This window comes from Muntiacus reevesi, chromosome 1, assembly GCF_963930625.1.
Source record: "Muntiacus reevesi chromosome 1, mMunRee1.1, whole genome shotgun sequence".
In the NCBI taxonomy this organism is placed as follows: domain Eukaryota; kingdom Metazoa; phylum Chordata; class Mammalia; order Artiodactyla; family Cervidae; genus Muntiacus; species Muntiacus reevesi.
Window position 1 is genome coordinate 49,379,897 of NC_089249.1, and position 16,760 is coordinate 49,396,656.

Consider the following 16,760-nt stretch of genomic DNA (forward strand, 5'->3'; position numbering starts at 1 on the left):
GTCAGGATGCACACGCACACACAAAATGCCCAGACTCCAGCACTCACAGAAAAGCGCATTAACACAGGGGCATATACTTCACATATCAGATTAACACAATTTCACCAGACAAAGTCAAGTGTTGCCAAAGATGTGGAGACCAGGAGCTTTTGAAATACTTCCAGTGAGACTGAAAAACCGCTGTTCTGGAGAATACTGGCTCCTGTCAGACTGGGGATGCACACTTTCTCGGACCCGGCACAAGGCCACTCCCTGAAGCACTGTTTCTATTAAGAAAATGGTGAGCAAAGCAAAACATCCACTGACGGGAGGATAAAGAAATAAAACGTACTGTGTTTATTCTGCAGAATACAATGGTTAGAGAAGTAACCAGATCTGTACATACCAGTAGAGAGCCCCAATATACACACAGTAAGTGAGAAGTCAGAATAGACTGATGCTGCGGCCATCTGTAAAATGCCAGAATGATACCGTTCCCTGATGATATCAGGCGGCCATGTGAAGGATGGGTGGGTGTGTGGGCCTGTGGTGCTGGCCCCCTCTGCGGAGAGCAGGAGGCAACAGGGCAGTGATGGCTGCTTAGAGGAACTTGACTTCCATCTCAGTGCGTTATTAAAAAAAAAAAGAAAAGGAGGGGGTTAGTTACTACTTCTGGAGGGTGGGGAAGTGGGCATTTATTATTTGTCCTTTCCTGATGACTTTCCAGCTGTCTGTCTGCAGTGAGCTTCCTGAGTGCGCGACCACGTGCTCCGTCCCAGGACCACGGACGGCCCTGGACACACTGAGGACCGCATGATCCTAGACCTGACGTACGTCTCAGTGTGACTTTAGCCTTAAGTGACAGACAGACTCGGTCTTACCCTGTTGTGAGCCGAGGCTCATAGCATTCATCAACATGACTATTTATAAGCAGAACTGCATGGAAAACACTTTCTCCATGGAGACGAGGACTTCAGAGGGACCCATCTGTTGCACAGAATTTCACTTCAATTCAGTTGCTCCGTCGTGTCTGACTCTTTGTGACCCCAAGGACAGCAGCATGCCAGGCTTCCCTGTCCATCACCAACTTCCTGAGCTTGCTCAAACTCAGGTCCATGAAGTCGGTGATGATAACCCAAATCCCTTTTCTCTAGCACCATCTGGTGGAAAAGAGAGGAAATCTCATCTTGAACAAAACCCCACTGCTATGAAGCAAGTCAGCAACTGTGTGCATTCTTAAGTACCATGTTCAAACTAAATTCTTCAGCCCACAGGTTAGATATGAAAGGTCTGCTCTGTTTCTCCTGCTTTGATTCCCTCTTTGAAAAATTCTGTAATAGATGATGGTTCTTCTTCACTATACTGTTCTGCAACTACAAGCCACATTCATCTGTATCTCAAACCCTCCAGAGTCCACAGTTACAATAGCTGATTTCCATAGTAAACATTTAGTGTCGTTTGCTTTCACGTAAACAATGATAGCAGGTTTCCTTTAAAGGACTATAACATAGTGTCACACAAATATGGAGTGGAAATTACAAGTTCCCTCTTCCAAGCACTGGATGAAGACAGAAAAAAAAAAAAATACAGTATCTTACGAAGAGTCAAGGAAACAGGTTAGATTTTTCAGACATTAAAGAAAAACATTAAAAAAAAAAGACGTTAAAAAAGCAAAAAAACCCAAAAAAACCGCAAGACCATAGTAACAGGGTTATTCATGCCCCAATTCACGATACCGAGTTCCCTCATCCATTTACAGTACAGAGAGCTTACTGAGCCGGGTGGTAAAATTACCCCGGAAAATTCCAACTGTACCTGAACCAAAAAAGTCCATTTTCGATGGTTTTCCATTAGTGTTTCACATGGCTCTGATTCCACTCGAGTTTTATAACCTGTTGTAATGGGCAGCTTTTTAACTGCTTCCAAGTCTGCATTAGCAGAGGATGGAAGTAAAGTCAGAGGCACTCCCTCAGAGACTCCCATTTGTTAAGATCTCCATGCAGATGATTTAGATTTAGGGAGTTTTGCTCACCCCGGCCAGGTGGCCCTGCAGGTTCACACATACACACTGGGCGGTTGGTTTCCCCTTGCCTCCTTTCTCAAAGTTTAGGATGAAGACAGTCATCCCTGTGTTAGGGCTGACGGACGTGAGCTCGGACCTGCTCAGAGTCGCTGGGAACGAGCACTTGAGGTCGGTCAGAAAGTAATCCAACAGGCTCCGCATGTAGGCGCCGTGACTCACGACTAAGACACTGGCCGCTAGGCCCGGGGTGCCGCTATCCGAGTGAAACGTGGAGGCACAGTTTTTCCCTAAAGGAAATATCTCTGCCAGGGAGCTTTCCAGACTGCTGCTCGGGGCTTCCTGGGAAAACTCTTCATTCTGACCGGCTTCTTTCAGGATCAGTTGACAAAGAAATTCAAAAAAGTCTTTTCCACGCATTTTCAGCTGCAATGAAAGAAAAAAAAAAGGTGAAATAAAATGACATTAATGATGATCTTAAGACATAAACAGGCTTCGCTGGTGGCTCAGATGGTAAAGAATCTGCCTGCAATGCAGGAGACCCGGGTTCAATCCCTGGGTCGGGAAGATCCCCTGAAGAAGGGAATGGCAACCCACTCCAGTATTTGCCTGAAGAATTCTACAGACAGAGGAGCCTGGCAAGTTACCATCCATGGGGTCAAAAAGAGTTGGACACAATTGACTGAGTAACACTTAGGATGTCAACAGAACTGATTTTTCTGTAAGTCAGTAATACTACAGAAGCAGATGAAACTCTATTTCTACTCATCATTCAACCAGTACTTCCACTGACACTAGTGAGTAAGTGCCCAGTATATTTCTGGAACCATGAGAGCACTCTGGGGGCAAAGGTGAGTAAGATACAATGCCTAACGCCTGACTTGAAGCAAACAGAAGGTTGTGACACAGCGTCACCTAGGAAACTGCATCCAACACTTCTGAAGTTCAATGACAGCAAGGATGAAAAGCCGTCCCTCGCTAAACTCATACAAAGTCCTTACAAGGAAACTATGAAAATTAAAAATAGGGAGGAAGATGATCACCCATTACAGAACTCAGCAGCAGAACACTCCAGGGGCTACGATGTCACCGGGAGGGGTGGGGACAGGGAGGCGTGACGGCCCTGCGCCCGAGTCTATCAGCTGCCCGCCCTCCTGAGCAGGACACACCTGCTTCACCAACCCTGTCACTGCTGCTCCCCGTTCTTAACGAGCCCATCTAAGAACCCATTTCCTCAAATCCTTTATCAGAAATGATGCCAAATTAATAAACGAGATAGACAGGACAGATTAAAAAGGGGGGGAAACACGGTATCGTGCAGAGTTGTTTTGTGAACCAAACAACTTGCAAATTGCTTAGCTAAAATTCAGAAACATCTTGCTCACACGACGAGTCAGGTTTCAGCTACTCGGATGTCGACAAGCTCGTGGACATGGCCCCCCTTTCCCCTGGGCTGCGTACCTGGTCCAGGGTCTCTCCTCCAGGTGGTGTGAACGCTGGGCACTCCTGCCCTGCTGCTTTGGCCATCGCCCTCAGCTCGCTCAGCGGCCTGCCTTCTGCAGACCCATATTTCTGCAATGATCCAACAGACAAAAGTGCCTCAAGGGGAATTTGGAATACACAGACAATTAAGTACATGTTTATGGCACACTTTCAGCTTACTTTATCCTATCTCCTCTGAAAAGACGCAAACCCAGATCCATGTGACTTCAGAGCTCATTAGCTGTTTAGGCTCTTAAAAATCAAGCCTTAGAAAAATGCACAAGTCACAGAGGAAATACCAATGGCCAAGAAATATGGGAAATCTGCCTTCTCAGGAATCCATAGTAAGAAAGATTAAAATGACAACTTTCATAGGTCATTAAATCAGAAGACCAAAAAGACCACTAACAGCCAGTGTTAATGTAGGAGGATCAGAGGCTGGGAAGAGAACTTTTCACTTTTAAACTCTTCTGTACTAAGTCCTCACAAGTATGCCTTGCTTTTATAATTTAAGATGCCTCTTGCCTACGATTTTAATGATTAAATAAGACACTATTCACGAGAGTAAGTGAGAGTAATTGCCACACAGTAGATTCTTCGTGTAATAGCCAATTTCACATCCCAAGCAGGAAGGCATTTGATTTCCAGCCATGAGATAAACCAAGTTGCTGTACTGATATCTTATGGTAGAAGAACAACATATAAGTAAGCTATTAATACTTACCCTTTCTCGAAGTCTTGAATCATACTTTACTGTCATATCTTTGCAAAATTTGCTCTTCTCCAAAATCCCATGCACGGTCTGCAAATCAAAAAGACAACCATTTCTTTTCTCATAAAAAATAATCCTTATTGGGGAATCCCCTAGCATGCCAATGATCAGGGGATGCTTGCTTCCATTGCAGGGGGCACTGTTCAGATCCTTGGTTGGGGAACAAAGGTTCTGCATGACACGCACCCCACCCCCCAGGAAAAAAATCATTCTGGGAGGGCTCAGGATGATATCATAGGAAGACCCTCAACTCACCTCCTCCCAAGGACAAGGAAAACCGTAAAAGGTTAATAGTAGATTTTCTAGTAGAAATTTTACAGGTCAGAGGTAGTCGTGTGACACATTCAAAGTGCTGAGAATTCCAGCTAAGAATACTCTACCCAGCAAGGTTGCTCAGAATTGAAGACAAGATCAAGAGTTTTCCAGATAAACAAAAGCTAAAGGAGTTCATCACCACGAAACCAGCCCCACAAGAAATATTTACGGGGCTTCTTTAAGCTGAAAAGAAATGGCACTGATCAACAGCAAGAATACATGAAAGCAAAAATCTTATTGGAGAAGGTATATATATTAATATAATAAAGGTTGTAGATCAATCATTTATAAAACAAAGTTATTTACTGACAAATACATATATGTGTCAGATATACACACACACATATATAACATACACATTTATAATTTTCTCCCTCCCTGTGTCTTATTTATGCTTTGTTTCAAAAAACTTTTATAAAGACTTTCTTCCTGTGTTTTCTTACAGAAGTCTCATAGCTTTAGCTTTCAGACGTGTTCTATGATCGGCTGCAAGTTAGTTTGTGTGTACTGTGCGAGGTAAGAGTCACATGTCATGTTTTTCCAGATGGCTGGTCCATTGTTTCAACACCTTTTATGGAAAAGACCACCCTTTCAACCACAGAATTATCTTGGCATCTTTGTCAAAGTCCAACTGGCCAAAAACACTGAATAAAGAAGTAGGACCATGTAAGCGTGGGTCCCTCAACTTGTGCTTGAAAGAGAGTCTTTATTTCACCTTAATTTTCAAAAGCACTTTTGAGTTGTCATTTCTTCAAAGTATCTTTTACCTTCACACTCACCCCACCTCTCTTCCCTGTTTCCCTTTTGAGACTTCAACTGTGTGTAATACTGCACGGCCTGGTACCGTCCCACAGTTCAGAGACTTTTCATTTTTCCTTTTCCAGCCTTTTTTTCCTTCCACAGTTAATTACTGAGTGTTCCGTTTCCATGTCTTCCCATTCACTGACCTCTTCTTCTACAGTGGCTAACCTGCTAACCCCACGCTGTGAATCGTTCATTTCAGAACACTGCACTTTTCATCTCTAGGAGATGGGGTTGCTCCTGCCGTCTCCTACTTCTCCCCTCATGCTGCTCCTGAGGGCAGTTTAGCCTCACTGTGAAGGGAGGACATGCTCTCTGTATTCAGCAAAGCCTCCACGTGTGCTGTGGGAGCTCTAACGCCTTCCCACGTTGTATGGGCCCCAGGAATCGACTGGACAACTGCAGCCCAGCGACCGTTCTCCCCCGGAGTCCTGTTTTCTGCCCTCGTGCGGTTCCAGCCACACCTGTGCAGACTAACCGTTCACCAGAGACTGATGAGGACTTCTACACATGTGTCTAGAGTCTTCTCTATGCATTTCTCTCTCCAGCACTCTGCCCCACAGATTTTAGTTACTTAAGCCTTCCAAATTCCAAGGTTTGTCCCCTCAAGTAGGAGACCACTGACCTCTAGTTGGCTGCTTTTGCAGAAGTCTGGGGATCACTTCAGTCAGAAAACCATGACAACTGAGGGTTCATCTGCTTTGTTTCACTCCATCTGAGACTGCAGCCCAGGCTTCCTGGAGTCCACTACCTGAAAGCAGTTGTCTCACAGGTTTTGTCTTGTTTTCTGGTTGTTTGTTGGGAGAGGCTATATTCCAGCCCTGTTATTCCCCTATGGTTGTCACCAAAGTCTCCTTCCCTTAGTTTTCAGAAGTTGATGTGGTTTTTTCAAACCTCTGGGATTGTTTTTATAGTAATGTGTTCCCTAAAGATATTTCACACATCTTTTATTTCTTTATAGCAACATAACTGCTTTTTAAGCTCTGAGTTCCAATATCTGATGTCTCAATCGTTCCATCTCTGTGGTGTTTCCACTGGGTTTCTCTCACAACACCCTCTTTGCCTTTTTTTGGCATTTTATTAGACATTTCCCCCCAAGCTGCTCTGATTAAATTACCAAAATAAAATAAAAGTGAAATAAAAAGAACTTCTGTCAGTGAGGAAAGGGGATTGGGGATGATGTTTGTGTGCGATTTAATTCTCTATGAACTCTGGGAGGAAATTTCTCAAGGTTACAACTGTTGAAACTTTTGACTCACGAGCCTCATTCTGGACTAAACTTACCTGCTTTGTCCTTATGAGGTCACTGGAGAAAACATGAGTAAACTTCACATCTTTAAGAAATATACCAGCAGCAGCTGCTTGTTTAAATCCGGTTTCTGAAAGAGGCTCATCTATTCCTTGTCCTGCAGTATTAAGAGAAGGAACAGTAACGTTCAAATATATAATGGATGCAAATAAAAATCACACCTAAGGGAATATAAAGAGTATCTATCTACATTTTATCAAAAGACTTCCTTGAGTACTTTCCATGTAACTTTTCAGAAAACTAAAAGCAAGCAAAATTAAGCTATAATCCCTATAAAGGTTCAGGTATCCAAGTGTTTTCCAGAAGAATGTCTGCCTGACGGGAACTGGTGGGTGATGAGACTGCCTTCAGCGCCCCTGCCCTGCACCGCCCACCACTCTACCAGCCTGTTTCATTAGTGCTGCCTCTGACCTACCTTCTCGGCCCAGCTGCTGTATTTGGGTGGTTGGATCATCACCTAGAGAAGTTTTCCTTCTTTATCTCCACCGTTCAAATTCAGTAACATACAGTACTACAGATCATTCTCCATAAAGGCCGACAAGCCTTCTACCAACTTAGAGCAAACATCAATTCAGCTAGTGACACCACACATAGGACAATAACTCATCGTGAATGAGGGTCAGCAGAAACAGCGGATAACAGACCAGAAGTTCAGACATGGAAATCAGCAGAGACTGCACACTGAATCACAAAAACAAGCAACAGCAAGTCCTCAAAAACCAGACAGGTTGCCAATGCAAGGGACACAGGTTTGATCCCTGGTCTGGGAAAATCCCACATGCCTCCAGGCAACTAAGCCTGCATGCCGCAACCACTGAAGCCAGCACAGCAATGAAGACCCAGTGCAGCCAAAAAAAAAATAAGGCAAGGAAATGGATTCTTCCTTCATAACTTCCAGAAGGAACCAACCTGCTGACACCTTGATCTTAGCTCAGAGACACAGGTTTCAAATTCTGACTACCAGAACTGTAAGAGAATAAATTTGTGTTGTTTTAAGCTACAAAAAAAAAAAAAAAAAAAACAGGTTTCTAAAGGAACTAAACACATCTTTTAACAATGAAAAACGGAATTGCTGTGGAGAAAAAAAAATATCCCTCAGTGGATAAAAGGAAATTCATTAAGCTGAGAAGCTTCACAAACCCAAAGGTAAGGCTGTGCCCCTCCCCTCAGATACAAGGAGATAAGAGCACATCTCAGACGTGTTAGAGACACGGAGGAAGGACAAGGATTCCTAACTACAGCTAGTGGGAACTCCAGAAAGAGAGGAAATGGAGAACAGGAAGTATGAAACAGAACAGGAAGTGTGAAATGGAGAACAGGAAATGCGAAATGGAGAACAGGAAGTGTGAAACAGAACAGGAAGTGTGAAATGGAGAACAGGAAATGTGAAATGGAGAACAGGAACTAGGAAACAGAACAGGAAGTGTGAAATGGAGAAGAGCTACTATGAAACAGAACAGGAAGTGTGAAATGGAGAACAGGAAATGCGAAATGGAGAACAGGAAGTGTGAAATGGAGAACAGGAAGCATGAAACAGAACAGGAAGTGTGAAATGGAGAACAGGAACTATGAAACAGAACAGGAAGTGCAAAATGTAGAACAGGAAGCATGAAACAGAACAAGAAGTGTAAAATGGAGAATACAAAGTATGAAATGGAGAACAGAAATCAGGAAAGACATAAAACTACAGATAAGATGTACACTGAGAGGGATAAATTATTTAAAAAAAAAAATACCCTGCCAGATTTAGTAAGAGAAACTGTAGAAAACCAAAATAAAAAGACTTTAAAAGCAGCTACAGAGAAAGACAGACAGGACACCATGAGATATGATGGGACACCATGGACTTGATGGGATACCCACCATGGGACACCATTTGGCTGAAAGAAGATCTCTGGACAGGAGCAATGGAAGCCAAAAAAAAAAAAAAAAAACCCCAGCGAGTAATAGCTTTCAAAAGAACCATCAGTCTAGAACTGGACTAAAAAAGACTAAAGAGAATAAAAACAGAACTGCCTGGAATAGAACTGATTGAAACTATCTTTACCACCAACCAACTTACACAAGAGGACTTCTCAGAAAAGATGCTCTAGGAATGAAGGTCTGAGATGCGAAAGAAATGGTGACAGGAGAAACTGGCAAATAAGGCTGTAAATTTAAACATACACTAAGTAAAATAATAATGCCTAGGCCACACAGGTGAAAAAGGCCAGGAGACTAAAACAACAGCACATGCCATCACATTTTTCAGGAGAGAGGATATTTATCTCATACTTTAGTAGGTATGAATGGTAATGATATAAAGACAACTATTAAAAGAACAGACATAGCTTATTTCAAGGCCAGAAGGCAAGGTAACAGTGGGTTGGATAAGGAAAAAAAAAAAGGTACCTAAGAAGTAAAGGTTAGTGAGAAGGAAAAGGTTAGAAAAAGAAGGAAAAAAAAGAATCACAAAGGAAAAATCCAAACACACCAGAAACCAGAGTCAACACAGACAAACCACTCTCACCAGTTAACAAAAAGACTGCATTTTTTTTTTTTTTTAAGAGAACCAAAATCAGCTGCCTACCATTCACAGGGCAACACTTAGGACACCAGTACCCAGCAAGGCTGAAAAGAAAGGGATGGGAAAATACACACCAGGAAAATTCCAACCCCACATAGCTGGAGCTGTCATATCACTCCCAGAATTGCAGGACTCTGTGACAGAAGTCTTATTAAGGATTGTGAAGATCACTATAAACAATGTTCAATTCACCAGGAAGATAGAGCAATCTTTAAACATGTATGTGCCTAATAAAATAGCCTCAAAGTATATAAAAGCAGAATATATAAAGCACAAAATGAAAGTATTTAAGGATGAACTGGCCATCACAGTGGGAAATTCAATATATCTCATGCATAAACTGACCCCTTAGGTCATATAGGCACATGAGTAAATTTACAAAACTAGTAAAGTACGGGAAGATTTGAATGACAAAATCAAGGTTAATGATTTGAAATAAAATTCCAAACCCAACAATTAGAAAACAAAGATTTTTCTCTAACATATAGTAGATTTATAAAAACTGACCATGCTAACCAATTTCAAAGACAGATTACCAAATAAACCGTATTGTCAAAACAGAAAGCAATCACACTGTAAGTCAATCACAAAAGATGAAGAACAAAACCAAAGAGCCCACTCATTTGGAAATTTAAAAAGCAGTTCAAAATAACTTACAGGTCAATGAAGAAATCATAATGGAAATTTAAGATACTTGGTACTGAATACTTACTAGATTACTATAAATCAGAACTGTAGGCATGCAACAAAAATGGTACTTAAAACCATGTAAGCTTGAATGCTTACAAAAATTAAAAGAAAAAGAAGGTGGCTATAACGGAAGAAACTAAACATCTAACTTCCAAAGTTAGGAAAAGAACACAAAACAAATCTAAAAAACAGGTCATGAACTTGGAAACTTTTATTCATGTTCTACTGTCAGTTTCAAACTCATTACCCATGAACAAACAAGGTAATGAGTCCTGAGGATGCTCTGGGTGGGGCCCAGGTCAGTGAGAAACAGAGACTGGTTTCCAGCAGGAGGCGAGCACGTGGGGTATTAAAAATCAGCTCCTGCAAACACCAGATGTCTCTAGCCTCAAAATATAAAACTCAACGCTTGTATCATCAGAGCACAGAAATAGCATGTCTAGCTGAAAGATATTCTTTAGAAGCCAGACCAGCTGGATCACAGGGAGATTAAAAGATCTGAACCCAAATTAACAGAACAAGCTGGGGCTAGGGGATGGGGGGGTATAGTCAGAATAAAGTAACAACCCCATGTGAGAACAGAAATTCTCTTTTTAAACTATTTCTTTGTTACTACTAAAAATAATACATCTTAGCAAGAAAAATACCATTAACACCAGCCAGTAAATTTTTGTTTCCAAATATGAAGTCATTTTAAACCCTGGCAGATATATTTGAAGACAATTAGATCCAATATAACTCCTTAATCAGCTGAGAGGTCGCTTTGAAGCTGCCCACAAACAACTTGGAGCACTAGTCTTCACATCCAATTCATTCAACAGACTTACTCCTCTTGAGCACCATCTACTCTGATCATATTTCTGTGATCATATGCTTTAATTCTGTAATCCCAGGTCACAGTCCAGACCTGCCCCCAGTCCGTCCTACCCCATCAGATCTCTTTAACCTGCATTTCACATGAACACGAACACAGAGAACTAAAATAAAAGTCAGAGAATACCAACCTTGAATTATTTTCTCCTTGTTAAGTCTTGTTTCTCCACTAAAACAGAAAGACAGGGAGAAAGCGTTTATTATCAAATTAGGTTACATTTGAAATGAGAAAAAAAACGCCTGACATTGAAAGGTCATATTTGTAAAGACAGCATATTGTACATACATGAGAATCTAACCTGTAAAAATGACATTTATTCTAAACTACTACCTGCAGTTGTCTATTCTATGTACCAGACTGATGAGCTACAAATTTCAAACTGTTCCAAATTAAAACGTATAGATAAATCTCAAGTGAATTGAAGGCAGAGAGTGCTATTTTTCAAAATATACGTACAGAGACACAATGGAATGTCACTCAGCCATAAAAAGGAATGAAACGGAGTCAGTTGTAAGGGATGTGGATAAATCTAGAGCCTGTCATACAGAGTGAAGTAAGTTGCAAAGAGAAAAACAAATATTGTATATTAACACATATATATATGGAATCTAGAAAAAAGAATTGATGCACCTCCTCGCAGGGTAGGAATAGAGACACAGATGTAGAAAACGCATCTGTGGTCATGGTGGGGGGGATAGGGGTGGGTAGATGAAGTAAGTAGCCCTGGGATACACACACTACCATGTGTAGAACAGATAGCTAGAGGGAAGCTGCTGCAAACTGCAGGGAGCTCAGCTCAGTGACAACCTAGAGGGGAGGGGTGGGAGGGAGGCAATGCATGTACACACGTATCTGACTCATACTGTGTACAGCAGAAACTAACAAAGCAATTATATCCCAATTAAAAAAAAAAGTGTATGTACGGACAGAAAATTTCTGTTAAATCATCTTCTTAAATATGTTGACCAAAACTACTTCCCCAGGCATCAGGACCAAAGAGGACAGCCAGTCCATCCATTCACCTGCTGGGCTGAGCAAGCAGGTCCAGGGGACCACAAGCGGAGTGGAAAGGGGCACAGGGGCCCACAGCCCCCACCTGGTTCCTGAGTCCTTGAGTGGCTCCAGCTGCTCCGCTCTGCAATGCTAAGCAATTACAAAACCAAACCCAGCCCATTCTGAAGCAACCAGCAGAGTGACAGGATGAGAAATATTGTCACAAAATAACTGGATTGAGGCAGGACAGGGGAGGGCAGGGGCGCACTGGAGTTCTACGGGGGCATATTTTGCTTTCAAATCACCTTATAAACATCACAGAGGTGCAATCAAGCAACAGAATCCCCCCCCCCCCAAAATGTGCACAAATATTTACTTTTACAGCTTTGTAAATGTTTGTTAACAGACCAAACATTTCTCGAGAGGTTTGTACAAATCCTTGAAGCAACTGGTTATAGCTAGCTTTTTTGGGGAGTGGGAAAGAAAAGTGGGTGGCTAGAATAGGTTTACTATTAATCCACTTCCCTAACCAAAGCTTGGCTTGTAGCAGCCACAGGGAAGGTCAGGGGAGTGGAAAGGTCAGAGGAGTATATTTTGAAGGAGTCAGGAGTAACAGTGCTCATCTTCAAAATCTGCAGTGTGATTCACTTCCAAGACAGATATCCGACTCTGCAAGAATCCCAAGCCTTATGACAAGAAGCCAAGTCTGATGACCGGCCATTTATAGGCCCTCAAATATGCACCGTTCATTTGGGGGATGATCACACTGTTCTTCACTTTAAAAGACATTTTATTTTGTTAGTTATGGTTTACGCTCAATAGTGCTTCTCTAGAAACCATGTAAGATAGCTTAATTTCCTGATCACATCCTTTTAAATAATTCAGATGCAACAGACAAGTACTTGGATTTGCCACAGGAGAGACAAATTATGGGACATTAGTGTACAACTGGGGTGAGCTGTCAAAGTAGATATGCTCTGGTGTACAGAAGAATGGAGTATACCCTCCCACTATTCAACCATGAATACACAGCCTTACAGGGATTCCTCCACACCAATTAATTCATTTGAAAATAGAGAAGTTTGCAAGGGCTAAGAATGTGAGGACATTCACTGGATGGTTGGGTGGGAATTAGGGAATGTAAAATACCCAATTCATGATACATTTGTGTCTATATTAGATTAGTCCTAGCTGCATAGGCTCTTCCAATGAATCAATCCTACTCCCAGAAAACACACATCACAGGAGCGTAACAATTACATGTATCTTTATAAGAGTTTACAGATGACCCAATATTCAACTTGCCTGCTCTATTAGAACAGAACAATGATTAGCATTCAATGAAAACTAAGTAACTCCCAAAAGAGGCAGAATTTTTAAAAAAAATCAGTGCTGCTGTCAATACCTATACTAATTCATTATCTTTCAGGAATTAAAAGTAAAATAAATTTAGTTTGTAAAAATGTTTAAAGAGCTAGCTAAAAATGGAAGTGAAATGGGATGGTTTCGCAGGCCACTAATTGCAAACACCTACAAGAACATTTCAAGGGAACGAGAGGCCTTTCTGCATTTCTTGGGGTTTTCTTAGAGCAATGCTGCTCTAAGACCATGAGAAACTATAGCTCAATCAGATGAGTAGACTTAAGTCTGAAATCTGGGGTATTCTGTTCCAACAGTGATACACACTGGCACACTCACGTTCAAGGAAGCTGATGAAGAGCAACATGCTGACGGTAACAGCACAAGATTCATAAAGGGTTTGGCTGAGTTTAAATCGCAGTTAAAAAGTTTTCTTCCATTATCAGAAGAGTCACCATTCAATAAAAATTCAGTTCAGTTCAGTCGCTCAGTCGTGTCCGACTCTTTACGAACCCATGGACCGAAGCACACCAGGCCTCCCTGTCCATCACCAACTCCCGGAGTCTACCCAAACTCATGTCCATTGTGTTGGTGATGCCATCCAACCATCTCATCCTCTGTCATACCCTTCTCCTCCTGCCTTCAATCTTTCCCAGCATCAGGGTCTTTCCAATGAGTCAGCTTTTCTCATCAGGTGACCAAAGTATTGGAGTTTCAGCTTCAACATCAGCCCTTCCAATAAACACTCAGGACTGATCTGCCCCTAGGATGGACTGGTTGGATCTCCTTGCAGTCTTCTCCAACACCACAGTTCAAAAGCATCAATTCTTTGGCGCTCAGCTTTCTTTATAGTCCAACTCTCACATCCATACATGACTACTGGAAAAACCATAGCCTCGACTAGACGGACCTGTGTCGACAAAGTAATGTCTCTGCTTTTTAATATGCTGTCTAAGTTGGGTCATAATTTTCCTTCCAAGGAGTAAGCGTCTTTTAGCATCTTGTTTCTTTTCCTGAAAGAATCATCAATTTTTAGCTTTGAGAATTCTGAAGGAGAAAACTAACTTTACCCTAGCAATTATTTCAACACTTTCTCTGCAATTTCTTATGGATGCATGTGAGCTCAGTGGCTAAGTAGTGTCCAACTCTTTTTGACCACATGGACTTCGGCCTGCCAGGTTCCTCTGTTCATGGGATTTTTCCAGGCAAGATTACTGGAGTGGGTTGCCATTTCCTCCTACAGTGGATCTTCCCGACCCAGGGATCAAACCTGCATCTCCAGCATTACAGGTGGATTCTTTATCACTGAACCACCAGAGAAGCCCTTTCCCATTAACAGAACAGAACAAAGCATACTGTTCTTATCACTCTTCAGTCAGATCACAAGAAGTAAAAAGTAGCTTCTGAAATGGCTGGTGATAGTCAAGCAATCCACAAACACTAGGTTTTAATTCTAAAATAGGAGGCTGAAGGGCAAAGCAGTTAAGAGGATGGGCCACAGTACTGCTGCCTCGGTTTAAACTCCTTCCCCAACTCATCAGGTGATTTTAAGCAAGTCTCATGACCTCTGTGTCTGTTTCCTCATCTGCAAATTGAGAGGCCCTCTTTACCTCACTGGATGGTAGTCAGAATTTAATTACAACAGTACCTGGCAAATACTAATTCATTAAGACCCATTTTTAAATTAATTCCTCAAAGGATTTATTTGATGAAACAACTTTATACCTTTCAAGCGCTTAAGGAGGAGGGGAAAAAATATACATTCATGTAACAATTGTCTATTAAGCATCTAAATAGGGATCAGCTTGTTTTTCAAGGGGTGGTTTAGCCTAGATTTTCTACGGCTTCTGGGCTTCAATTTTATGTCAGGCACTGAGTCAGGCATCTACAAAGTGCTCCAAATTAAAAGGAAAGTGCAGTCAAGACTAGTTCCTGTTCTGCTAAGGCCTAGCTAAAAGTCCTTCGAAGATCACATGATAGTCATAAACCATTCTATAAAATGCAGAGGAATGGGGTGGAGAAAGGATCTCCATTTCTAACTTGGCCATTAAAATTCTGTGAGTCCTAAAGGGACAACTTCAGATGACAGCTGAGATAACCTTCCTATTAAGGAAGAACAGGACCCAAAAAAGTCAGCAACTAAAGGCAGGCTTGACAAGGTTAGACCATTCTGATGTTCCTTGCAAGCTCCAAGAAGTCAAAAATGGAATCTTAGTTACCTGTAACCCAGTCCTCTGCTACACAGAACCCACTCAGAATGCTGGTCCCATTAACCACACACACATTTTTATTCAGACTCGCTGCATTTTTATCAGAGTTGTCCTTACAGAAAGAAAAGTTCATTAATTTTCATACATGCCCCATCCCCCTCCCCCGTGCCATGAACTTGACCTTTCTAACATTTAATGATCACACTAACCCAGTGGTGTGGGGCCTATCACTATCCCCACTTTATAAATCAGGAAACTGTGGTCGGGTAAATTAAGTCGATTAAAGGAAGCCCAGGTTACAAGGCTCCCAGGTGGAGCCCAGATTCCCATCTATGTCGCCCTTGCTTGAAAAATCTGTACTCCTGACCGCCCTGAACTCAGTTAAAATCGGGCAAATATAGAGTCGAAAAGAAAAAGGAAGGCATGGCAAGACATGTCAGCATTTGGCCCCTATAACGTATGTTTAAAAATATTTGTTGAGGGCGGTGCAGGCGGCTGAGAGCAGGGCGAGGCGCACCACCCTCCCCCCCCAGCTCCTCCCCCAGTGATTGGAGCTCTGCCGGGAAGAAGAGAATCTCAGACCCGAGCCTGGGGGACCGAAGGGACAGAGTGGGAGCAGAGCCTGCAGGGGAAAGGTCAGCCCCGGGCCAGTCCACGCTGCAGACCCTGGGGGCCCAGCTGGGGGCAAACGCGCCGCCCGGGAGGTGCCGGGACTCGCCTGTGTCTCCGGATTCAGCCGCCCCCCAACTGAAGCGACTTTAGCAGCAGCAGCAGCAGCAGCTGGGGTAGGGTGGGGTGGGGAAGGGGACCTTGACCTCACTCCTTCCGACGTCTCCGTCCCCACGTACTGGGAGACCGATGACATCTGACCCCTGGCCTTCTCCACGGCGTCGCAGGGCCAGGAGAGCCGAAAGGGGGTAACTCACGGGGAACATCCAGAAAAAGCCCGGCCGAGCCGCGGGGGAACCCACGGGACAGGACTGGCGGGGTGGGTGCGGATCCTCGGTCCCCCCGGCCCAGCCCCGCAGCACGCCACGGAAGGGACAGGGCAGCCCGCGACCGCCATACTCACTGCCGGACCACGGTCAGAGCGAAGCGCGTCATCCCGCCCACGCCCGGAGCCAGAGGAGCAAGGACCGCAGCGGCGCCAGAATCCGCACCCGCTGCCTGCACTGCGCCCGCCGAGCCCCGCCGCTTCCGCACCGCGCCGCCGGCCGGCTCCGCAGCTATAGGTGAAGGCGGCTTCTATGTCACTCCCGGACCAGCCAATCAGGGAGGCGGGGGCCCGGCAGGTCGCGAAGACTGATGGGCGGCCAGATCCCGCCCAGGGCCGTGGCGCGTGCGCCGCTGCGCGCAGGTCCGTGATTGGAGCGCGGCAGGTGCGACGGCC

General features: G+C 43.4%; 1 protein-coding gene across 2 annotated transcripts; it reads right to left on the reverse strand.

Annotated features, from left to right (window-relative positions):
* Positions 1 to 313: 313 nt before the first annotated feature.
* Positions 314 to 16,638, reverse strand: TIGAR (TP53 induced glycolysis regulatory phosphatase). Of its 2 annotated transcripts, none has more exons than XM_065942614.1 (6): positions 16,443 to 16,638; positions 10,939 to 10,976; positions 6,654 to 6,775; positions 4,206 to 4,283; positions 3,461 to 3,598; positions 314 to 2,425 (listed from the first exon to the last, which is right to left on the reverse strand). In XM_065942614.1, the coding sequence occupies exons 1-6, from the start codon at positions 16,472 to 16,474 to the stop codon at positions 1,994 to 1,996; spliced, it is 840 nt and encodes a 279-aa protein (XP_065798686.1). In that variant the 5' UTR covers positions 16,475 to 16,638; the 3' UTR covers positions 314 to 1,993. The 2 variants fall into 2 exon arrangements, with proteins under 2 accessions (XP_065798686.1, XP_065798696.1); XM_065942624.1 differs by having other exon boundaries at positions 3,461 to 3,571; positions 16,443 to 16,599.
* Between the last annotated feature and the right edge of the window lie 122 nt (positions 16,639 to 16,760).

Coding starts and splice junctions, on each gene's coding strand:
- TIGAR (XM_065942614.1), bottom strand. CDS start 16,474: ATGACGCGCTTCGCTCTGACCGTGGTCCGGCA. Junction 6,776..10,938: donor CAAGGAGAAAATAATTCAAG/GTTGGTATTCTC, acceptor TTAATACTGCAG/GACAAGGAATAGATGAGCCT. Junction 3,599..4,205: donor ATTCAAGACTTCGAGAAAGG/GTAAGTATTAAT, acceptor ATTCCCCTTGAG/GCACTTTTGTCTGTTGGATC.